Here is a 26,426-nt window from a genome sequence, read left to right on the forward strand (position 1 = left end):
AATAGAGCACAGCTGACGTTTCAGGCCAAAAATCTTCGGCAGGACTGCCGAGTTCTTCCAGCATTTTGTGCGTGTTGCTCATCTGCACATTTTCTCTTGTTTGTGATTAGGTTGTGTTGGTTGTTAACAGAAATGACACTTTTCACTGTAAGATTCAATGTACTTGTGACAAAGAAATGAATCTAAGTCAGAAAGTGGATACCGACAATATCCTAATTTTTCAATTTAAGGAACACCCATTCAGTGAAGGGTAACAACATGAGATTCCTTTGTAAGTTCTGACCACAGAATGACATGGATTCAGAGTCTTTGTCTGGTTCTGATAGAATAGTTAAAAAGTAACTTTGTAATGAGAATGGTTTAAGTATTTACCTTTGTCTTCCCTTTGCTTTGACAAGCCCTCTTGGTATCTTCCTCTGGTCCCCACTCCATTGCCTGTGAAGCAAGAGTGAACATGTTACATGTCTTGCACTGAATAACCTCCACCTGGCACCTCTGGCTGAACTGTAAGAAAAATGGACCGGATTAGGAGAGATCTTCTTGACCCATGCCTTTTGTTTTCATTTCCATTTCCCTCCCCAAGGCTCTCTAGCCCCGCTCCTCAGACTTCTATTCTCCAGGACAGGAATGGGGGGGGGGGGGGCAGGGAGGAGAATTTTACAGCAGAAGGGAGATGAAAATGAAAACAAAAGGCATGGGTCAAGAAGAGGAAAGGGAAGGGGAAAGGAGAGAGTGAGGGGAAAGGAAGGAAAAGGAGGAATCGGGAGGAGAATTGTAGTGGAAAAAAGAGCATGGGGAGGGAAATGATAAGGAAGTGGAGAATAGTTAAGAAGGGCTGAGGGAGTAAGAGGAGGGTGATACAGGAGAACGGATACAGAGAATGGTACTGTACAAACAGGCCCATTGGCCCACAATGCCTGTGCTCAACACGGTGACAAATTAATCTAAGTCTACATCCTTCCATTTCTTGAATATTCATGTATCTATCTAACAGTTCCTGAAACAACACCATCATATCTGCTTCCACCACTATACCTGGCAGTGCCTACCATCACATGCTTTGTAAAAAGAAATTTGCCTAGCACATCTCCTTAAAGCTCTGCCCTTTCCCCATAAATGCATGTCCTCTAAGATCTGAAATTTCCATTTATTTACCCTATCTATGTGAAGCCCTCTCCTTGGGCTCGTGTGGAAACTTGGCTCGTTAGCCAGCTCTGCTCACAGACACTGGACTCAGAGTGAGAAGGCCACCTTTCTTAAACAGCATATGTCTAGCATCAGTATGATTTGGGTCCAACCAAACAGGAAAGTTGGGATGTTTCAATTAATGGAACCAAGCGAATGCTGTGTAAATACTGCCCATACACAATCGGCAAAAAATAACAGATCATACACCGCATACAATTATAAAGGAAGTGTATTTACTAATTTCACCTTTATCAACCAGATATTAAGAAGAAAAGAAAAGGAAAATAAAAGGTCCATTCCAGTTCAATCAGTCTAAATGTGTACATCATTGGAGTTCGTATTGTCTAAAAGGTGGGTATGACCGTTACTCATGGCGCCAAATTCTCATCACCAATCACCAGTAGAACTTTGCATCTTGGACTCCTTCGACTCGCGAAGTACTCCTTGCAATCAGGTCTTCCCATCAGATCGAATCCTATGGCTGTCTTTCCCGATCTTCACCTCTCTCCATCTCCCTCCAAAAAGACCATGAACCCAACTAGTGTCTGTCACAAATCTCTCTCTGTCCATCTTTCTCTAGAACCTTTTCCCATTTCCACCATCCTGATTAGCCAATTAGACACAACATCCCTAAGTTGAACACAATAGCCCCATATATTTATCCGAAACCAAACCATACCACCAGTCATCACACTGCCTCAACAGAAAGCTACTAAATGAAATACCCTACAGCATTAGCAGTAAAAATCTTAACCAGGGCATTACAGTCTCCTCATGACTTTGAAAGTAATCAAACTATTATTAATAACACAGTATTCAAATAAGGGATAGATGCAACACTGATTCCCTGGTGCATCCATATGCCAGCCTATCTGGCGGTTTCCTCACTCTCTGACAGCTTCTGATCTCATCTTCAGCTTCTTCAACCTCAAGCAATCCTTGGGATCTTTCCTGTCCATTACTCATGCCTTCTAACAACTCAGGTCCTCTACCACCTGACTGAGTTCAGCTTCATTCCCAACTACATTGGAGCCCAGCTTCCCTTCCTGTCCAGGGCTGGGAGATTCAGGAACTTACATCAGTTCTTGCGGAGTTTGCATGAGGTAACGTGTACCACATCCCCATTTCCTCATCCTCTGAGTCCATACAATATTCAGTGGTTGAGTCTTTTTCAGGTCTTTCCACCGATTGCCTTTCTCTTCTTCTCCTTCTGAGCAGAGTTCTCCTACAAGTGTAGGTTCCAAGTCAGGTTCTGGGTCAACTCGTACCTCCTGCCCTAGGGGTAGAAGGTGATTCCAATGGAAAATTTTGAAAGGGCCATTCCTATCTTCTGGTTTCACTTGGAAAATTGGTACATTTGTCATCTGGCTCTCAACTACATAAGGTGTAGACACCCAATGGTCAGCCAACTTATGCTTCCCTGCTAGCCCCAAATTCCTTATTGAAACTCTGTCCTTAGGCATCAGTTGAGAAAGCCTAATCTTTTGATCATATCTCCTCTTTTTTCCATGATTTTGCTTGGTAGCAAAGACCGCTGCTAGCTTATAAGCCTTTTGCCGTTCTTTCCCCATGTCAGACACATACTTAAGATAATCTTCTGTGGCAAGTCTTCACCACTGGCTCCAAAACAGAGATCTACATGCAATCTTGCTTTGCGCCTGAACATCAAATATTATGGCAAGTATCTGGTAGCTTCATTCTGTGTAGAGTTGTAGTGGTGGACCAAATGCCTAATATGTTGACTCCACTTGTTCTTCTTGCTGATAACCAGGGTTCCAAGCATGCCTAGCAATGTCAGGTTGAACCTTACAGGCTGGGGATCACCTGAGGATGTGGTCCTCGACTTCTTGACTCCAATCATGCTCAGTAACTCATGTATGAGCTGACTCTCAAAGTCCCTTCCCTGATAACTGTGTATTCTTCTTGGAGGCCATTATGAACAAAATACTTCTCCCATAACACTTTGGGGACTGTGGGTATCCTCTGTAACTGTATGGGGAAGCCTTGAGCATATCTGGTGTAGTAATCAGTGAGACCAGGATATTCACATCTTCGCTGGAATCAGGCTCTATGGAAAGGAAATCCACAGATATGAAATCAAGTAACCCCACACTCTGTAATTGAGATAATGGAGTAACTCTCACAGGCAGGGACTTCCTCCGAATACATCGAGTGCACGACTTACAGTGCTTACAGCACTCCTCAACCAGGCTTCATTCCATAAGACCATAAAATATAGGAGCAGAAGTAGGCCATTCGGCCCATCGAGTCTGCTCCACCATTCAATCATGGGCTGATCCAAATCTTCCAGTCATCCCCGCTCCCCTGCTTTCATCCTATACCCTTTGATGCCCTGACTAATCAAGAACCTATCTATCTCTGCCTCATATGCACCCAATGACTTGGCCTCCACAGTCACTTATGCCATGAAATTCCACAGATTTACCAGTCTCTGACTAAAGTAATTTCTCCGCATCTCAGTTCTAAAAGGACGTCCTTCAATCCTGAAGTCATGCCCTCTTGTCCTAGAATCCCCTACCATGGGAAATAACTTTGCCATATCTAATCTGTTCAGGTCTTTTAATATTCGGAATGTTTGTATGAGATCCCCCTAATTCTCCTGAACTCCAGGGAATACAGCCCAAGAGCTGCCAGACGTTCCTCATACAGTAACCCTTTCATTCCTGGAATCATTCTTGTGAATCTTCTTTGAACCCTCTCCAATGTCAGTATATGCTTTCTAAAATAAGGAGCACAAAATTGCATACAATACTCCAAGTGTGGTCTCATGAGTGCCTTACAGAGCCTCAACATCACATCCCTGCTCTTATATTCTATACTTCTAGAAATGAATGCCAACATTGCATTTTCCTTCTTCACAACCAACCCAATCTGGAGGTTAACCTGTAGGCTATCCTGCACAAGGACTCCAAAGTTCCTTTGCATCTCTGCATTTTGAATTCTCTCCCCGTCTAAACAATAGTCTACCCATTTAGTTCTTCCAACAAAGTGCATGACCATACACTTTCCAACATTGTATTTCATTTGCCACTTCTTTGCCCATTCCCCCAAACTATCTAAGTCTTTCTGCAGGTTCTCTGTTTCCTCAACACTACCCATTCCTCCACGTATCTTTGTATCATCGGCAAATTTAGCCAGAAATCCATTAATCCCATAATCCAGATCACTGACATACAGCACTTGTCATCAGAAACATCAAGGTGTCTGCAGTTCAGGTCTGACCAGCATCTCAACAGGTCGCCGTAACTCCTCTTTGTGATCCTCTAGAGCACCCATCCGGAGGGTGTCAGCATCAGGCTTCCGGGGAATTTAGGGTTTCCCGTCACTCTAGCTACTTCCCAATGATGTAACGTGAGGGGTTTTGGCTGGATGTGCCACGCGTTCCTCATTTATGATCACCATCTTGCTTTGGGTGAACTTGCACCTTGTCAAAAACAGCTCTGAACGCCAGGTGAATGGACAAGGTTTTCAAAATATTCTCTCCATTTCTCTCCTTGCAGGCTTCTACAAGCCTTCTCACTATGGAAATATTTGTTCCCACAATAATGGAAGCCTCACCTTTTTCATCTGGGTCCAGACAGACCAACATTAATGTATCAATGGCCTCAGCTACTCCAACATCTGCTTTTGAAAATACAAGCTTCAATGACAAGTAACCATCATACAGGTAATCATCAGTACTAAGGCCCCAAATTTCTAGGGGTGTCAAATACCGGTTGTAACAGGATTTGTAGAGTAGAGTAACCTGAGTAACCCTGTATCAAGTATGGTTCTAGCATATAAACCCTCAAACTGTATGGATACTCCAGAGCTTGCCCCACTAGGCCTTCAGGAATAAGGTTTTGCACTTTAGTGTTTTCCATGACACATTGATTGGAACGTGTTCTCTCCGAGATCCCAGGCCCTCATTGAGTCTCTTCAAAGTTTCACGACTTTCTTTTCTGTTTGAGTAACCTTTGAGTCACTTTCCAAAGGTTTTCCTGTCCTTTACACTCATAGAAACATAGAAAACAGGTGCAGGAGTAAGCCATTCGGCCCTTCGAGCCTGCACCGCCATTCAGTATGATCATGTCTGATCATCCAACTCAGAACCCTGTACCAGCCTTCCCTCCATACCCCCTGATCCCTTTAGCCACAAGGGCCATACCTAACTCCTTCTAAAATATAACCAATGAACTGGCCTCAACTGTTTCCTGTGGCAGAGAATTCCTCAGATTCACAACTCACTGTGTGAAGAAGTTTTTCCTCATCTTGGTCCTAAAAGGCTTCCCCTTTATCTTCAACCTGTGACCCCTCGTTCTGGACTTCCCCAACATCAGGAACAATCTTCCTGCATCTAGCCTGTCCAATTCCTTTAGGATTTTATACGTTTCAATAAGACCCCCCTCAATCTTCTAAATTCCAATGAGTATAAGCCTAGTCGATCCAGTCTTTCATCATATGAAAGTCCTGCCAACCCAGGAATCAATCTGGTGAACCTTCTTTGTACTCCCTCTATGGCAAGGATGTCTTTCCTCAGATTAGGGGACCAAAACTGCACACAATACTCCAGGTGTGGTCTCACCAAGGCCTTGTACAACTGCAGTAGTACCTCCCTGCTCCTGTACTCGAATCCTCTTGCTATGAATGCCAGCATACCATTCGCCTTTTTCACCACCTGCTGTACCTGCATGCCCACTTTCAGTGACTGGTGTATAATGACACCCAGGTCTTGTTGCACCTCCCCTTTTCCTAATCGGCCACCATTCAGATAATAATCTGTTTTCCTGTTTTTGCCACCAAAGTGGATAACCTCACATTTATCCACATTAAATTGCATCTGCCATGAATTTGCCCAATCGCCTAACCTATCCAAGTCACCCTGCATCCTCTTAGCATCCTCCTCATAGCTAACACTGCCGCCCAGCTTCGTGTCATCCGCAAACTTGGAGATGCTGCATTTAATTCTCTCATCCAAGTCATTAATATATATTGTAAACAACTGGGGTCCCAGCACTGAGCCTTGCGGTACCCCACTAGTCACCGCCTGCCATTCTGAAAAGTCCCGTTTATTCCCACTCTTTGCTTCCTGTCTGCTAACCAATTGTCTATCCACATCAATACCTTACTCCCAATACCATGTGCTTTAAGTTTGCACACTAATCTCCTGTGTGGGACCTTGTCAAAAGCCTTTTGAAAATCCAAATATACCACAACCACTGGTTCTCCCCTATCCACTCTACTAGTTACATCCTCAAAAAATTCTATGAGGTTCGTCAGACATGATTTTCCTTTCACAAATCCATGCTGACTTTGTCCGATCATTTCACCGCTTTCCAAATGTGCTGTTATCACATCTTTGATAACTGACTCTAGCAGTTTCCCCACCACTGATGTTAGGCTAACCGGTCTATAATTCCCCGGTTTCTCTCTCCCTCCTTTTTTAAAAAGTGGGGTTACAATCCACCCTCCAATCCTCAGGAAATAGTCCAGAATCTAAAGAGTTTTGAAAAATTATCACTAATGCATCCACTATTTCTTGGGCTACTTCCTTAAGTACTCTGGGATGCAGACCATCTGGCCCTGGGGATTTATCTGCCTTCAATCCCTTCAATTTACCTAACACCGCTTCCCTACTAACATGTATTTCCCTCAGTTCCTCCATCTCACTGGACCCTCTGTCCCCTACTATTTCTGGAAGATTATTTATGTCCTCCTTAGTGAAGATGGAACCAAAGTAGTTATTCAATTGGTCTGCCACGTCCTTGCTCCCCATAATCAATTCACCTGTTTCTGTCTGTAGGGGACCTACATTTGTCTTAACGAATCTTTTTCTTTTCACATATCTATAAAAGCTTTTACAGTCAGTTTTTATGTTCCCTGCCAGTTTTCTCTCATAATCTTTTTTCCCTTTCCTAATTAAGCCTTTTGTCCTCCTCTGCTGAACTCTGAATTTCTCCCAGTCCTCAGGTGAGCCACTTTTTCTGGCTAGTTTGTATGCTTCTTCTTTGGAAATGATAATATCCCTAATTTCCCTTGTCAGCCGCGGGTGCACTACCTTCCTTGATTTATTCTTTTGCCAAACTGGGATGAACAATTGTTGTAGTTCATCCATGCAATCTTTAAATGCTTGCCATTGCATATCCACCGTCAACCCTTTAAGTGTCATTTGCCAGTCTATCTCAGCTAATTCACAACTCATAACTTCAAAATTACCCTTCTTTAAGTTCAGAACTTTTGTTTCTGAATTAACTATGTCACTCTCCATCTTAATGAAGAATTCCACCATATTATGGTCACTCTTACCCAAGGGGCCTCTCATGACAAGATTGCTAATTAACCCTTCCTCATTGCTCAATACCTAGTCTAGAATAGCCTGCTCTCTGGTTGGTTCCTCGACATGTTGGTTCAAAAAACCATCCCGCACACATTCCAAGAAATCCTCTTCCTCAGCACCTCTACCAATTTGGTTCACCCAATCTATATGTAGATTGAAGTCACCCATTATAACTGCTGTTCCTTTATTGCACGCATTTGTCCGTCCTCACTACAGTTGTGGCAGAAAATACCGATCACTTCCCTTGTCAAGAGACCCCTGTCAGCAAAGGCCCTCTGCTTGGTACGGCTTACCGGTGGGTCTGGTTTTGTATCGGACTCGTCACGCTTGGTGGCAGCGACTAGTAGAGAGTCTGAAAGGTCCAGCGGCTGAGGTGGTGAGGTCCTTAAGGGCAGAGAATTTGTTGGTCATGACCGTAGGCTACATGTAAGCTTATGAAAGTGTTTTTGGCACAACAGACAGCGCAGTGGAGCTTCAGTTGAGCTTCAGGCACATATTCCAGGAGAAAAGGGATATACTTTCTGCCTACATTTTCAGGCGCAAGCAATGCAGCTGTCTCCCTAACATGATATCCTTACCTGCTGATTTGATCAAACCACAGTTCAACCAGCGTAACTTTCCCCAATACTTTTACAGAACTCAGCACTCTAATTAGCAATTCATCCGGGCTTTGGATATCCACCCCCACTCAAACGTAACCATTATTTGTGGGTAATCTCTTTGAATCGCACCTAAACTTAATCTTTACGATGTCCATAATAAAGTACCTTAATCATTTTCCCTGACACTAGTTCAAACACAGGCTTAAACACACAAGCCACTAAATCAATTCTTACAGCAATTTGCGAATCACTGGCTGATAGCCCCCTACAATGAAGAACCTTTACCGGGCTCGTATGGAAACTTTACTCGTTAGCCAGCTCTGCCAACAGTCACTGGACTTAGCAGCGAGAAGGCCACCTTTCTTAAACAATATATGTCTATGATTTGAGTCCAACCAAACAGGAAATTTGGGCTGTTTCGATTTACGAGACACGATTTGAACGAATGCTGTGTAAATACTGCCCATGCACAATTATCATTGGCAAGAAATAACAGATCATACACCGCATACAATTATAAAGAAAGTGTATTTCCTAATTTCACCTTTATCAACCAGTTATTAAGAGGAAAAGAAAAGGAAAAAAAAATTAAAGGGCCCATTCCAGTTAAACCAATCTAAATGTGCACATCAGTGGAGTTCATATTTGTCCAAAAGCTGGGTATGCCCGTTACTCACGGTGCCAAAATCTTAGCAGCAATCACCAGTAGAACTTCCCATCTTGGAATCCTTCGACTTGCGAAACACTTTTTGCAATCACATCTTCCCGTCGGATCAAATCCTACGGCCATTTCTCCAGATCTTCCCTCTGGCTCTCCCCCAAAAAGACCAAAAGCTCCACCAGTTTCTGTCACATCACAAATGCCTCTCCACCCAGCTTTCTCTAGAATCTTCTCCAAATTCCGCCATCCTGATTAGCTGTCACAATATTCTTAAATTGAACTTCACAGCCCCTTATCTTTTCCTGAAACCCAAGCATGCTATCAACAGGACACATTGCTTCTACAGAAAGCTACTCAATGAAATACCTTGCAGCATTAGCAGTAAAGATCTAAACCAAGGCATTAGAAATGCCTCTCATAATCAGGTCTCCCTCAGTGCTGCTGGGAAACAACCCAACTTTGTCCAAACTCTTTTCTCGCACAAACCCTGTAATCCAGGCAACACCCTGGTAAACCTTCTTTACACTCTTTCCAAGCCTCCACATTCTTCCTGCAGTGAGACACTCAGAACTACATACAATGCCGCATGTGCGGCAAAACCAAAGTCTTACATTGATGCAACATGATAAAAGGGATATTGGGGTTAAAGAGTGGAGAGGAAGGATGCTTCCAGTGTCAACATAGCATGCCTGCAACTCACTAACCCTAACCCACAGGTTTTTGGAATGTGGGAGGAATGGCGGAGAGAATGTACAAACTTCATAAAGACAACGATAGGAATCACTGGTGCTGACTGCAGGAGGAGAGTTTGGACAGGAAGGAGGAAGGGGGAATGATAGCAATTCCGATCAGTTTACTTTACAATGCTCTAAATCTGCGAATCCTGGGGTGACTGTCACAAACTGAAAATAAATTAATCCTATGCAGCTAAGAATTCTTCTACAAGATGTTGGCTCAGCTTCCTAACCTTTAGAAATGCAGATCTGCTGTGTGTTCCCATTGTTGCATTCATGTCCTCATTTTCTAAGGAATTTTACTTTTAATCTCCACCCCAGGAACCAGCAGCAAGGTAGGTGGGCGGGGTAAGGAGAGGACAACTATTGACAATTATTGCAATGCTTTGCAGTGGGCACTGTATTCCTCTCCACTAGTTATTTGCTGGGAATGTATTGATTGTTTTTGAGGACTGGGTGGATAAAAGAAACTCAGAGACAAAAAGTAAAGTCCAGTCTGTGCGAGAGCAGGAACAGCTCGCATAACCGCGCTCGGCACAGCAACCAAACGACAGGGTCATTTTCCCCGACTGAATGGGCAGCCAAGCTATTCAGTCATGGGAAACAAAGGCCCCAGGCTTTGTCTCCAGTCGCCCCTGGCAACGGCAGGCAGGCCTCGGCATGCAAAGAGCTCCCATCACTTATCATTCTGTCTGGGTCTCAGCTGCCTCCAGTGGGCACCATGCTTTCTGACTGGGAAGGACAGAGTTGGGGGTTGAAGGGTAAATGTAAGCATTAGGCTTACATGTAACGTGGTGGAGCAGGAGAAACCAGGCAGGGTTAGGGCTGGACAATGTGAGAAGGAAGCACTGAATGCAGTGCGCAGAGAAGGGAGATGGTCACTAGAATGGCCACAAAGGGCTGTGGGTTGGAGTCTCCATTCAAGCTGAGTTTGTTGTTTGGTGAGGTACAGGTAGAATGAAAACGTTGCTCACTGCAGCACCACAGGGACGGAGGTGCAGACAATACACAGAACACAACTTATACACAAAGTTACAACTTCCAGTGGAAAGTGGTCAAAAGTCAAAACAAATGTATTATTAAGGTACTGTATATGCTGCCTTGAGATTCATTTCCTTGCTAGCGTTTACAGCAGAAGAAAGAAAAACAATCCAATTATACATAAACAAAGATTGACAAAAAATCAATGTGGAAAAAATGTCAAATTATGCAAATAAATAAATAATACTGAGAATATGAGCTGTGGATTTCTTGAGTCTGTAGGTTGTGGAGTCACTTCAGAGTTGAGGTGAGTGAAGTTATCCACACTATTTCAAGTGATTGTTGCAGGATAATAGCTGTTTCTGAACCTGGTGGTGTGGGACCCAAGGACCCCGTTCCTCCTGCTCGATGGTAGTAGCAAGAAGAGAGCATGGCCTAGATGGTAGGGATCTCAAGATCACAAGACAAAGGAGCAGAAGTAGGCCATTCGGCCCATCAAGTGTGCTCTACTACTCCACCATGAGCTAAACTATTCTCCCATCTAGTTCCAATTTCCAGCTTTTTTCCCATATCCCTTGATACCCTGACTAATTAGATACCTATCAATCTCCTCCTTAAACACCCTCAATGATCGGGCCTCCACAGCTGTATGTGGCAACAAATTCCATAAATCCACGACCCTCTGGCTAAAAGAATTTTTCCTCATCTCTGTTTTAAATGGGTACCCCCTAATTCTAAGACTGTGGCCTCTTGTCCTGGACTCACCCACCAAGGGAAATAGCCTCTCCACATCTACTCTGTCCAACCCTTTCAACATTCAAAATGTTTTTATGAGATCCCCTGTCATTCTTCTATACTTTAATGAATACAGTCCAAAAGCTGACAAACGCTCCTCATATGTTAGCCCCTGCATTCCAGGAATCATCCTTGTAAATCTTCTCTGAACTCTCTCCAACATCAGAGGTCCTAGATAATGGATGCTGGTTACTTGTGGAGAGGCTAAAGAGAACTATAAGGAAAGAGAGAGGAGACCAGGGAGAGCACAGGTCAGGATTGGTGGGAGTTGTAAGGGGGAATGACAGGAGCACAGTCAGAATCACAATTGGGTTTAATATCACTGGCATATATCGTGAAATTTATTAACTTTGCAGCAGCAGTACAATACAATATAGAAAAAGAGTGTGTGTATATATATAAAATAGTTAGATTAAGGAAAGTAGTGCAAAAAGAGAAATTTTTGAAGAAGTAGTGAGGTAGCGTTCATGAGTTCAATGCCCATTTAGGAATCAGATGGCAGAGGGACAGAAGCTGTTCCTCAATCAATGAGTGCGTGGTTTCAGAGTTCTGTACCTCCTTCCTGATGGTAACAATGAGAAGAGGGCATTGTCTGTGTGATGAGGCTCCTTAACGATGGACACTGCCTTTCTGAGACACCGCTCCTTGAAGGTATTTTGGATATGACAGGGGGTAGTACCCAAGATGGAGCTGACTAATTTTACAACTTTCTGTAGCTACTTTCGGTCCTGTACAGTAGCCCCCCCCCCACCCCCCATACCAGACAGAATGCTGACACAGCTTGCCCGAATGCTCTCCACGGTACATCTGTAGAAGTTTTCAAGTGTTTTATGTGACAAAACAAATCTCCTCAAACTGCTAATGAAATATAGCTGCTGCCTTGCCTTCTTTATAGCTCCATCAATATGTTGGGGCCAGGCTAGATCCTCAGAGATCCTAATGCTCAGGAACTTGAAATTGCTCACTCCCTCCACTTCTGATCCCCCTGAGGATTGGTTTGTGTTCCCTTGTCTTACCCTTTCCGAAGTCCACAATCAGCTCTTTGGTCTTACAGGTGTTGAGTGCAAGGTTGATGCTGTGACACCACTCAACTAGCTGGTATATCTCACTCCTGTATACCCTCTCATCTCCATCTGAGATTCTACCAACAATGGTTGTATCATCAGCAAATGTATAGATGGCATTGGAGCTATACCTAGCCACACAGTCATGGGTATAGAGAGAGCAGAGCAGTGGTCTAAGCACACACCCTGAGGACCACCAGTGTTGATTGTCAGTGAGGTGGAGACGTTATTACCAATCTGTGGTCTTCCGATTAGGAATTCAAGGATCTAGTTGCAGAAGGAAGTACAAAGGACCATGTTCTGTAGACTTTCAATCAGGACTGTAGGAATGATGGTGTTAAATGCTGACCTATAGTCAATAAACAGCATCCTGACATAGGTATTTGTATTATCCAGGTGATCCAAGACCTGTGGAGAGCCATTGACACCCCGTTCACTGTAGACCTATTGTGACGATAGGCAATCACAAACAGAGGAAATCTGCAGATGCTGGTAATCCAGGCAACACACACCAAAATGCTGGAGGAACTCAGCAGGTCAGGCAGAATATATGGAAAAGAGTAAACAGTCGCCATTTTGGCAAAGACCCTTTGGCAGGATTGGAGAAAAAAGCTGAGGAGTAGATTTTAATTGTGGGGGGGAGGGGACAGAGAAACACAAGTCGATAGGTAAAATCACGAGGGGGAAAAGTGAAGTAGAGAGCTGGGAAGTTGATTCGTGAAAGAGATGCAGGGCTGGAGAAGGGGTAGTTGATAGGAGAGGACAGAAGGCCATGGAAGAAAGAAAAGGGAAGGAGGCGACAGGCGGGTAAGGAGATAACGTGAGAGAGGGAAAGGGGGATGGGGAATGGTGAAGGGGGGAGGGGTATTACTGGAAGTTTGAGAAATCGATGGAGGCTACCCAGACAGGATATGAGGTGTTGTTCCTCCAAGATAAGTGTAGCCTCATCAGGACAGTGGAGGGAGCTATGGATAGACATATCAGAATGGGAATGGGAAGTGGAATTAAAATGGCTGGCCACTGGGAGATCCCACTTATTCTGGTCGATGGCGTGTAGGTGCTTGGTGAAGCGGTCTCCCAACCTACACTGGGTCTCACCGATATACAGGAGGCCACACTGGGAGCACCGAACACAGTATATGACCCCAAAAGACTCACAGATGAAGCGCCGCCTCACTTGAAAGGATTGTTTGGGTTCCACTTGCAAGGATAAGTGCCAGGAGGGAGATCAGTGAGGACAGGCAAATGGACAAGGGAGTCACAGGGGGAACAACTCCTGCAGAAAGTGGTGGGGAGGGAAAGGGGTGCTCGGTGGTGGGATCTCATTGGAGATGGCGGAAGTTGCGGAGAATTATGTGCTGGATGTGGAGGATGGTGGGGTGGTAGGTGAGGATAAGAGGAACGCTATCCCTGGCAGGGTGGCGGGAGGATGGGGTGAGAGCCAACATGAGTGAAATGGAAGAGATGCGGTTGAAGACAGCATTGACAGTGGAGGAAGGGAAGCCCCTTTCTTTGAAGAAAGAATACCTTTCCTTCGTTCTGGAATGAAAAGCCTCATACATAGAGCAGATGCAGTGGAGACGGAGGAATTGAAATAAATTGTAGTGGGTCTAGGTCCTTACTGAGGCAGGAGTTGATTCTAGCCATGACCAACCTCTCAAAGCATTTCATCACCATAGATGTGGTGCGACTGGACAATAGTCATTAAGGCAGCCCACACTGCTCTTCTTGGGCACTGGCATAATTGCTTCCCTTTTGAAATAGGAGGATACTTCTGACCACAGAAGTGAGAGATTGAAAATGGATTTCAATACTCCCATCAGTTGGTTGGCACAAGTTTTCAGAGCCTTACCAGGTACTCCGTTGGAGTCTGCTGCCTTGAGGCTCTGGAAGGAAAGGGTGATGGGTGGGGGATGGGTAGTATGTACTGGCAGGACTCCTAGTGTTACTCATTGCTGGTGACAGCCCTGTCGGGTACTCTCTGACCTCTTAACCCCATAACACTTAAAATGTCACCTTATCCACATGACAAAAGTATTAGCTCTCCATTACATTGATGTTATAAGCAGCAAAGTAGAACCCAACACAGAATATCACTAGAGTCTAACGCACCCAGGATCTGGGTAAAAGGAGAAATGGTAGGCTGCTGATAGGATAGTTAACACTGGAGTGGGAGCCACATACCTCTCTCAAACACCTCAAGGCAGGGCCGGTTGACTGACGCCAGCAGACTGTTAGTGATAAAAACTTAATGTCCACATAAATCGCATCTGCAGATGCTGTAAATCCAAACAAGACACACAAAATGCTGGAGGAACTCAGCAGGCCAGACAGCATCTATGAAAGAGGGTACAGTCGACATTTCATGCCCAGACCCTTCAGCAGGTCTCAGCCCAAAACGTTGACTGTACTCTTTTCCATAGATACTGCCTGGCCTGCTGAGGTCCTCCAGCATTCTGCATGTGTGTTATCCACATAAATCACCTGACTCTGTCTACAGACCAACAGACAGTCAATCCTCTACTCAACTGATCACAGGGTGATGGAGACTGCGCAAGAGTGATAGGTAGACAGGAAAAGGACAGAGATGTGAAAGTGAAAAAGTGAGACATTCTATGTGTGCGCCTGTGCGTGTCTGTGTGTGCCTGTGAGTGCGCCTGTGTTTGTGCCTGTGAGTGCGCCTGTGTGTGCGTCTGTGTATGCGCCTGTGTTTGTCTGTGTATGCGCCTGTGTTTGTCTGTGTGTGCACCTGTATGTGCCTGTATATGTCTGTGTGTGCCTCTCGGTGTGTTTGTGTGTGTCTATGTGAGCCTGTGTGTGTCTGAGTGTGTGAGAGAGAAACAGGAAAGAAAGAGAAAAAGGTAAACACAAAGGATTCTGCAGAAGCTGGAAATCCAAACTGACACACACAAAGTGCTGGAGGAACTCAGCAGGTCAGACATCGGTGTTGAATAAGCAATCGACGTTTCTGCCCGAGACCTTCACTGGGTGGCTTGAAACATCAACTGTTTATTCGTCTGCATAGATGCTGCCTGGTCTGCTGATTTCCTCCAGCACTGCTCAAGAGAAAGAAGGTATTGTATGGGAATGAACATCCAGTTGTTAATTCAAGAGTAAACACAAAATAATCTGCAGATGGTCAAAGCAACACTCACAACACGCCAGAGGAACTCAGTAGGTCGGGCAGCATCCGTGGAAACGATCAGTCAGGACTGAAGAGGGAAGAGGCAGAGGCCCTATAAAGAAGATGGGGGGAGGGTGGGAAGGAGAAGGCTGGTAGGATCCAGGTGAAAAACCAGTAAGGGGAAAGATAAAGGGGTGGGGGAGGGGAAGCAGGGAGGTGATAGGCAGGAAAAGTGAAGAAGGAATAGGGGGAAAGCACAATGGGTAGTAGAAGGAGGAGGAACCATGAGGGAGGTGATAGGCAGCTGGGGGAGGGTGCAGAGTAAAATAGGGATAGGGGAAGGGACGTGGAGGGAATTACCGGAAGTGGGAGAATTCTATGTTCATACCAAGGGGCTGGAGACTACCCAGATGGTATATGAGCTGTTGCTCCTCCAACCTGAGTTTAGCCTCATCATGGCATGTATGGACATATCTGAATGGGAATGGGAAGCAGAGTTGAAGTGGGTAGCTACGGGGAGATCCTGTCTGTTATGGCAGACGGAGTGGAGATGCTCAACGAAGCGGTCCCCCAATCTGTGTCGGGTTTCACCGATGTAGAGGAGGCCGCTCCGGGAGCACCAGATGCAATAGATGACCCCAACAGACTCACAAGTGAAGTGTTGCCTCACCTGGAAGGACTGTTTGGGGCCCTGAATGGTGGCAAGAGAGGAGGTGTAGGGACAGGTATAGCACTTACGTTTACAGGGATAAGTGCCAGGTGGGAGATCCATGGGGAGGGATTTGTGGATCAGGGAGTCATGGAGGGACCAATCCCTGCGGAAAGTGGAGAGGGGTGGAGAGGGAAAGATGTGCTTAGTGGTGGGGTCCTGTTGAAGGTGGCGGAAGTTGCGGAGGATAATGTGCTGGATCCAGAGGGTGGTGGGGTGGTAGGTGAGGACAAGGGGAACTCTGTTCCTGTTGTGGTTGCGGGAGGGTGGGGTGAGGGCCGAAGTGCGGGAAATGGAGGAGATGCGGGCGAGGGCATCACTGATGACAGCAGAAGGGAAACTACGATCCTTAATGAAAGAGGACATTTAAGATGCACTGGAATGGAAAGCCTCATCCTGGGAGCAGATGCGGCGGAGACGGAGGAACTGGGAATAGTGAATGGCATTTTTGCATGTGGTGGGGTGGGAAGAGGTATAGTCGAGGTAGCTATGAGAGTCAGTGGGCTTGTAGAAGATGTCAGTGGACAGTCTGTCTCCAGAGATGGAGACCAAGAGATCGAGAAAGGGGAGAGAAGTGTCCGAGATGGACCAAGTGAATTTGAGGGCTGGGTGGAAGTTTGAAGTAAAGTCGATGACATTGACGAGCTCAGCATGGATGCTGGAAGCAGCGCCAGTGTAGTCGTCAATGTAATGAAGGAAAAGTTGGGGAGCAGTACCAGAATAGGTTTGGAGCACAGACTGTTCCACATAACCAACGAAGAGGCAGGCATAGCTGGGGCCCATGCGAGTTCCCATAGCTACACCCGGATGTAGGTGGGGAGGGATTGAACTTTAGGTGACAAAATGGAGTCCAGGTAGGCAGATACAAGTTCGGTGGGACAGGAGCAGGCAGAAACTATGGGGCTACCGGGACAGTCAGGCTTGTGGATCTTGGGGAGGAGGTAAAATTGAGCAGTACAGGACGTGGGAATTATGAGTTCTGTCCCACCGAACTTGTATCTGCCTACCTGGACTCCATTTTGTCACCCATAGTTCAGTCCCTCCCCATCTACATCCGGGATACATCCCATGCCCTCCACCTCATCAATAACTTCCAGTTCCCCGGTCTCGACCGCTTCATTTTCACTATGGATGTCCAATCCTTATACACCTCCATTCCCCATCAAGAAGGCCTCAAAGCCCTCCACTACTTTCTGGACAATAGACCTCACCAGTCCCCCACCGCCACAACCCTCCTCCAGTTGGCGGAACTGGTAATCACACTCAATAACTTCTCTTTTGGCTCTTCCCACTTTCTACAGACTAAAGGTGTAGCTATGGGAACTCGCATGGGCCCCAGCTATGCCTGCCTCTTCATTGGTTATGTGGAACAGTCTGTGCTCCAAACCTATTCTGGTACTGCTCCCCAACTTTTCCTTCACTACATTGATGACTACATTGGTGCTGCTTCTTGCACCCATGCTGAGCTCGTCAATGTCATCGACTTTACTTCAAACTTCCACCTAGCCCTCAAATTCACTTGGTCCATCTCGGACATTTCTCTCCCCTTTTTCAATCTCTCGGTCTCCATCTCTGGAGACAGACTGTCCACTGACATCTTATACAAGCCCACTGACTCTCATAACTACCTCGACTATACCTCTTCCCACCCCCCACACGCAAAAATGCCATTCCCTGTTCCCAGTTCCTCTGTCTCCGCCGCATCTGCTTCCAGGATGAGGCTTTCCGTTCCAGGACATCTCAAATGTCCTCTTTCTTTAAGGATCGTGGTTTCCCTTCTGCCATCATCAATGATGCCTTCACCCGCATCTCCTCCATTTCCCGCACTTCGGCCCTCACCCCATCCTCCCGCCACCACAACAGGGACAGAGTTCCCCTTGTCCTCACCTACCACCCCACCAGCCTCCGGATCCAGCACATTATCCTCCGCAACTTCCGCCACCTTCAACAGGACCCCACCACTAAGCACATCTTTCCCTCTCCACCCCTCTCCGCTTTCCGCAGGGATTGGTCCCTCCATGACTCCCTGATCCACACGTCCCTCCCCACGGATCTCCCTGTAAGCGTAAGTGCTACACCTGTCCCTACACCTCCTCTCTTGCCACCATTCAGGGCCCAAAACAATCCTTCCAGGTGAGGCAACACTTCACTTGTGAGTCTGTTGGGGTCATCTGTTGCATCCGGTGCTCCTGGTACGGCCTCCTCTACATCGGTGAAACCCGACACAGATTGGGGGACCGCTTCATCGAGCACCTCTGCTCCATCCGCCACAACAGACAGTATCTCCCGGTAGCCCCTCACTTCAACTCTGCTTCTCATTCCCATTCAGATATGTCCATACATGGCCTCCTCTACTGCCATGATGAGGCTAAACTCAGGTTGGAGGAGCAAAACTTCATATACCATCTGGGTAGTCTCCAGCCCCTTGGTATGAACATTGAATTCTCCAACTTCCGGTAATTCCCTCCCTCTCCCTTCCCCTATCCCAGTTTCACTCTGCCCCCTCCCCCAGCTGCCTACCACCTCCCTCATGGTTTTGCCTCCTTCTACTACCCATTGTGTTTTCCCCTATTCCTTCTTCACCTTTCCTGCCTATCACCTCCCTGCTTCCACTCCCCCACCCCTTTATCTTTCCCCTTACTGGTTTTTCACCTGGAACCTACCAGCCTTCTCCTTCTCACCCTCCCCCCACCTTCATTATAGGCCCCTTCCCTCTTCAGTCCTGACGAAGGGTTCCGGCCCGAAACGTTGACTGATCGTTTCCACGGATGCTGCCCAACCTGCTGAATTCCTCCAGCGTGTTGTGAGTGTTAATTCAAGAGGACTGGAATATAAAATCAAGAATGTAATGCTGAGACTTTATAAGGCATTGGTCAGATCACGCTTGGAGTATTGTGAGCAGCTTTGTGCCCCTTATCTAAGAAAAGGTGTACTGGCATTAGAAAGGGTCCAGAGGAGGTTCACGAGAATGATTCCGGAATGTAAGGGTTAATGTATGAGGAGTGTTTGATGGCTCAGGGCCTGTACTCCCTGGAGTTTAGAAGAATGAGGGGTGATCTCATTGACTATTGGCTAGGTAGAGCAGATGTGGAGAGGACATTGCCTACAGTGGATGAGTCTCAAACCAGAGGGCACAGTTTCAGAGTAGAGGGATGTCCATTTAGCATAGAGATGAAAAGAATTTCTTTAGCCAGATGGTGGTGAATCTGTATAACACATTGCCACTGACAGCTGTGGAGGCTGAGGAAATAAGTATGCTTAAAGCAGAAGTTGAATTGAATTGACTTTATTACTTACATCCTTCACATATATGAGGAGTAAAAATCTTTATGTTATGTCTCTGTCTAAATGTGCGATGTGCAATTTATAGTAATTTGTAATAAATAGTATGTACAACAGGACAGTCAATATAGCATAGAAATACAATTGTATCAGCATGAATTAATCACTCTGATGGCCTGGTGGAAGAAGCTGTCCTGCAGCCTGTTAGTCCTGGCTTTTATGCTGTGGTACTATTTGTGGTTGGGGTGACTCGGCCCTTTTTACACACCTGTCTCTGTAAATGTCCTGAAGAGTGGAAAGCTCACATCTACAGATGTGCTGGGTTGTCTGCACCCAGCGTTCTTGAGTAGTCAGGGCAGCAAAGGTTACAAGGAAAGGGCAGGAGAATGGGGGTTGAAAGTGATAATAAATCTGCCATGATGGAATGGTGGAGTGATTCAATGGGCTGAATGGCCTCATTCTGCTCCTATGCCTTATGTCTTATGGTCTTAGAGACACATGGTTATAGAATCGGGAACAAGCCACTCAGCCCAGCATGCTGACCAATCCATAACCAAAAGGGTTTCTCTCCTTTAATCTCCTCCTACACTCCAAAGACTTAGCGCAATTTCTTTAGAAGCCTATTCCCTTTTTTAAAATTTATTTATTGATATGCAGCATGGAGTAGGCCCTACCAGCCCTTCGAGCCACACATGCCGCCCAGCAATCCCCGATTTGACCCTAGTCTAATCATAGGACAAATGCTGCAGGTTGAGAACCTACCATTATGTTTTTTTGGATTGTGGGAGGAAACTGGAACACCCGGAGGAGACCCACACAGTCATGGGGAGAACATACAAACTCCTTACAGGCAGCAGCAGGAATTGAACCTGGGTCACCTGTACTGTAAAGCATTGTGCTAACCACTACTCTACCGTGCCACCCCAACCTCATTCTCTCAGCAGGAGTGAAAGCTGGCCTCCCACTGCTTTATCCGTGTGACCCAAGTGAAAATCCGGCACATCCTTTGAACGTGTTGGTCTTTGATGAAGACAACACATTTTACTGAATGTTTCAATGTACGTGTGATAAATAAAGCTAATCTTTATAAAACATGAGGAACAGCAGCAGAAATAGATTATTTGTCTCCTCTAATGAGTTCATGTTCAATGATTGATATTTTACTTTGGGACACATTCCTTCACTAACTCCGTGCTTTGATTCCTTTAATATCCTAAAATCAGTTGATTCCTTTCTTGAACACACCAAGTAACTGCCCTGCCCCCCCCACCCTCACTCCCCCATCTTCAAGCTCTCCCGCTTCTTTCTTTTCCTTCCCAGCTCTGTGAAGGGTCTTTGACCTGAAACATTAGCACTGTTTTTCCTCCCACAGATGCTGCTTGACCTGCCGAGTATTTGCAGCACTTTCTATTCTTTTTATTTTAGGGTTCCAACATCTGTGCTTATTTTTGCAAGATCTTGCTTGGCTGGTAGCGAGACATGCCCTCCCCTTCAGATCCTACATGCACAGTCAGGGTCTCAATTCCATCCTTCTTCACACTAAAGAGAAAAACCCGAGCTTGCTCTTTCTCCTACTGCATGCTCTAAACCAGGCATCTGGTTATTGCTTTTTCTCAGTGGTTAAACAATGAATTGTTCACTGTAAGGGCACTTGGTCAGAAGGTGGCAAAGTATAGCTTATTAAAGAGTATCTTTATTTGTCACATATAAGCATCGAATCATACAGTAAAGTGTGTTTCTGCGTCAACAGTGAACACAGCTGCAAGTGTTGCCACGTTTCCAACATTGTCATAGCATACCCACAATTTACTAACTCCAGCTCGTACGTCCTTGTAAAGTGGGAGGGATCCAGAGAAACCCACGTAGTCACGGGGAGAGCATGCGAACTCCTTACACACAGTGGACGCCGATCACTGTGCATTACGTTAGCCACTACCAAACTGTCCATGGTAGTGAGGTTGTGGGCAGGCAGAGAGTGGTTGTCAGGGAAAGGGCTGAGGTGTGCATCCCAGGATAACTGACTGACGGTAACACACTCCTTCACTAACTGAATGGGTGGAGAGGTGAGTAAAAGCAAGTAGAGAGTGAAGGATATAACACAATCAGGTATGCAAACAAATATCTTGTATGAAGGGAGACTGACTGCATAGGTGCAAGAAGTGAGGAGGGGGATAAAGTGATTGCTTCCTCCAAACACATGGGCACCAGTTGCACTAAGGAACTTTCACTTAGCTGCTTACATTCTCTCCCCTGCTTTTGTTTTCGCAACGGTGTCAGTGGTGAGTGGCCAACTTTGAGATCCAAATGATTGATTCCCAGAAGCCACCCTCCCCCTTCCTGACCTCCTGCTTCCAGCCTTTTCAGGTTAAAACAAGTCTCAGAGTTGACAGCCCAGGAGTCAGGCATTTCATTGCTCTTCCTGTCCAGGCCTGCCTGCAACTACCTGGCAGTATACCAACATCTGAACATACAACCAGGAGCAGGTGTGGCCACTTGGCCCCTCAAACTTATTCATACATTTAATAAGATCTGAATCCAAACATGCCTATTGCACTAAATTTCATCACTTCACCCTGCTGATCAAGCATCCATCTACCTTTGTTAAAGAGAGTTCTAAGCATGCATGACCCTCCGATTGGAAAAAAATCTAAATGGACAATCTTAAGTTTTTTAAACTATGGCCCTTACTTCTAAATTCTCTACCAAGAAGAAACATCATTCCAATTCTATTCTGTTAACACTGCTCAAGTTCATTTATGTTTCAATTAAGTTAGAGGAAGTGGTTGAGGCAAGTACATTAACAAGATTTAAGTTCATCGATGCCTCTACTTCCTCGAGGCACTCTACAAGTATGTGAAGAGCAAGAGGATAAGACGTGAAAGAATAGGACCAATCAAGTGTGACAATGGAAAAGTGTGTATGGAACCGGAGGAAATAGCGGGGGTACCTATTGAATATTTTGCTAGAGTATTCACTACGGAAAAGGATCTTGGTGATTGTAGGGATGATTTGCAGTGGACTGAAAAGCTTGAGAATGTAGACAATAAGGAAGGGGATGTGCTGGAACTTTTGGAAAGCATCAAGTTGGATAAGTCACTGGGACCAGACGGAATGTACCCGAGGCTACTGTGGGAAGCGAGGGAGGAGATTGCTGAGCCTCTGGCAATGATCTTTGCATCATCAATGAGGACAGGAAAGGTTGCAGAGCATTGAAGGTTTGCGGATGTTGTTCCCTTATTCAAGAAAGGGAGTAGGGATAGCCCAGGAAATAATAGTCCAGTGAGTCTTACTTCATGGTTGGTAAGTAGATGGAGAAGATCCTGAGAGGCAGGATTTATGAATATTTGGAGAGGCATAATATCATTAGGAATAGTCAGCATGGCTTTGTCAAAGGCAGGTTGTGCCTTATGAGCCTGATTGAATTTTTTGAGGATGTGACTAAGCATATTGATCAAGGTAGAGCCGTAGGTGTAGTGTATATGTATTTTGGCAAGGCATTTGATAAGGTACCCCATGCAAGGCTTATTGAGAAAGTAAGGAAGCATGGGATCCAAGGGGATATTGCTTTGTAGATCCAGAACTGGCTTGCCCACAGAAGGCAAAGAGTGGTTGTAGACAGGTCATATTCTGCATGGAAGTCAGTGACCAGTGGTGTGCCTCAGGGATCTGTTCTGAGACCCTCTACTCTTTGTGATTTTTATAAATGACCTGGATGAGGAAGTGGAGGGATGAGTTAGTAAATTTGCTGATGACACAAAGGTTGGGGGTGTTGTGGTTAGTGTGGAGGGCTGTCAAAGGTTACAACGGTACATCGATAGGATGCAAAACTGGGCTGAGAAGTGGCAGATGGAGTTCAACCCAGATAAGTGTGAGGTGGTTCATTTTGGTAGGTTAAATATGATGGCAGAATATAGTATTAATGGTAAGACTCTTGGCAGTATGGAGAATCAGAGGGATCTTGGGGTCCGGGTTCATAGGACACGCAAAGCTACTGTGCAGGTTGACTCTGTGGTTAAGAAGGCATATGGTGTATTGGCCTTCATCAATCGTGGGATTGAGTTTAAGAGCCGAGAGGTAATGTTGCAACTATATAGGACCCTGGTCAGACCCCAGTTGGAGTACTGTGCTCAGTTCTGGTCACCTCACTATAGGAAGGACATGGAAACCATAGAAAGGGTGAAGAGGAGATTTACAAGGATGTTGCCTGAATTGGGGAGCATCCCTTATGAGAATAGGTTGAGTGAACTCGGCCTTTTCTCCTTGGAGCAACGGAGGATGAGAGGTGACTTGATAGAGGTGTATAAGATGATGAGAGGCATTGATTGTGTGGATAGTCAGAGGCTTTTCCCCAGGGCTGAAATGGCTAGCACAAGAGGGCATAGTTTTAACGTGCTTGGAAGTAGGTACAGAGGAGATGTCAGTGGAAAGTTTTTTACGCAGAGAGTGGTGAGTGCGTGGAATAGGCTGTCGGCGAAGTGGTGGAGGTGGAAACGATAGGGTTTTTTAAGAGACTTCTGGATTGCTACATGGAGATTAGAAAAATAGAGGGCTATGGGTAAAGTCTAGGTAATTTCTAAGGTAAGGACATGTTCGGCACAGCAATACAGAAGGGACTGTATTGTGCTGTAGGTTTTCTATGTTCCATGTTCTATGTTCCTCAGGAGGCTGAAAAAACTTTCATGGATCCGTCAACCTGGACCAGTTTTTATCAATGCACTGTAGAAATTCTACTAAACACGAGATGAGTAGATGCTGGAAGTCCAGGGTAACACACACACCAAATACTGGAGAATTGTGCTGGTCAGGCAGCATCAAGACAAAGGAATGTTGAAATAGAAAGAAAGTCGATGTTTTGGACCAAGTCTCTTCATCAGGACTGCAAGGGGAGATGCCAGAAGAAAGAATTTTATCAGGATGCAGGATTGCTTCGTATGGACATGACACAAGCAAATGCAGAAATTTGTGGACACACCCAGCGCAATGGAAAGTCCCCCCATGGACTCTGTCTACATTTCTCACAGCATATTTAAAACCCCCATCCACCCCACACATTCTCTCCTCTTCCCTCTTCCATCAGGAAACAGATAGAAATGCCTGATAGGATGTACCACCAGGCTCCAGGACAGCTGCTCTAACAGATCTAAGACCGTTAAAATGTTCCCTGGTACAATAAGATGGACTCTTGACCTCACAGTCTACCTCGTTATGATTTTGTGCCTTATTCATTAACTGCACTGCGTTTTCTCTGTAGATGTTAAACTTTATTCTGCATTGTTACTGTTTTACCTTGTTCTACCTCAACAATTTTATCTGTATGAACAGTATACAAGTTTTTCACGGTATCTGGTACATGTGACAGTAATAAGTTAATTCCTATCCCAATTCCAGGTACGTGAATGGATAGGAAGGCCTCAGATGTCTAATGCTGGTCCAGTTGGCCCAAGGAAATGTTTCCATTCTGCAGGCTGTAGACGCTTTGATTTGAAGTTCCATCTCACTTTTATGAACTCCAGCAGATCGGAGCGTAATCACCCCAGCAGATCGGATCATAATCACTCTAGCTTTTCTTCATTAGGCAAACCAACCTTGCCACATATTAAACAAAACTCCTTCCAATCCAGTAACATCTTTCCTTAAATTGCCTAAGCATACAATCGCACAAAGGTGATCTTTATTTGTCACATGTGCATTGTAACAAACAGTGAAATGTGTCATTTTGTCTCTAAGATCAACACAGTCCGATGACATGCTGGGTGCAGCCTGCAAGCGTCACCTTCTGCAAATGCTGGTCCACTGAGTTCTTCCGGAATCTTTTTATTTTTGTTTCAAAATCCATCAGCTACAGCTGTATGGTTTTCCAGTTTCTCTTGGCAATGAACAATAAGATTATGTTTTCCTTCCTAATTACTCACCTTATCTACATTCAGGTCTCTTGACCAAAAGACATACAGTAAAAGCAGAATTAGGCCACTCGGCCCAGTGAGTCTCCTGCACCATTCTATCATGTCTGATTTATTCTCCTGCCTTCTTCCCGCAACCTTGGATGCGCTTACTAATCAATAACTTCCACTTTAAATATACCCAATGACTTGGCCTCCACAGCAATCTGTGGCAATGAATAGTCATAGACATAGACATCCTTATTGATCCTGGGGGAAATTGGTTTTTGTTACAGTTGCACCATAAATAATAAATAGTAATAGAAATAGTAATAATAATACTACTATTAGTAAATATTAAATAGTAATAGTCATGGAAATAATAACTAGTAATAGAAAAATAGTAATAAATAAATAGTAATAATAAATAAATAAATAAATAGTAAATAATTAATAAATAGTAATAAACTGCTAAAGCAGTTCCTCTTTATCTCTGTTCCAAAGAGACATGCTTCTGTTCTGACACTCTGCCCTTTGGCCCTAGACTGAATGAAACATCTCCACCTCCACTCTATAGAAACATGGAAAACCTACAGCATAATACAGGCCCTTCAGCCCACAAACTTGTGCCAAACATGTCCCTACCATAGCAATTACTAGTCTTACCTATAGCCCTCTATTTTCTAAGCTCCATGTACCTATCCAAAAGTCTCTTAAAATACCCTACCGTATTCACCTCCACCACTGTTGCCGGCAGCCCATTCCACACACTCACCACTATCTGTGTAAAAAACTTACACCTGACATCTCCTCTGTACCTCCTCCCCAGCACCTTAAACCTGTGTCCTCCTGTGGCAACCATTTCAGCCCTGGGAAAAAGCCTCTGACTATCCACACGATCAATGCTTCTCATCATCTTCTACACCTCAATCAGGTCACCTCTCATCCTCTGTCGCTCCAAGGAGAAAAATTCGAGTTCACTCAACCAGTTTTCATAAGGCACGCTCCCCAATCCAGGCAACATCCTTGTAAATCTCCTCTGCACCCCTTCTATGGCTTGCACATCCTTC

General features: G+C 45.2%; 1 protein-coding gene across 2 annotated transcripts in view; it reads right to left on the reverse strand.

Moving 5' to 3' along the window:
• sema5ba (sema domain, seven thrombospondin repeats (type 1 and type 1-like), transmembrane domain (TM) and short cytoplasmic domain, (semaphorin) 5Ba) overlaps positions 1–26,426 on the reverse strand; it is a 539,592-nt gene that overhangs the window by 181,123 nt on the left and 332,043 nt on the right. For both annotated transcript variants that reach the window (XM_072260941.1, XM_072260942.1), the window contains one exon: positions 373–435. In XM_072260941.1, coding sequence (XP_072117042.1) covers positions 373–435 — 63 coding nt within the window. The remainder of the gene's footprint in view (positions 1–372; positions 436–26,426) is intronic.

Source organism: Mobula birostris, chromosome 6 (genome assembly GCF_030028105.1).
Source record: "Mobula birostris isolate sMobBir1 chromosome 6, sMobBir1.hap1, whole genome shotgun sequence".
Taxonomy (NCBI): Eukaryota; Metazoa; Chordata; class Chondrichthyes; order Myliobatiformes; family Myliobatidae; genus Mobula; species Mobula birostris.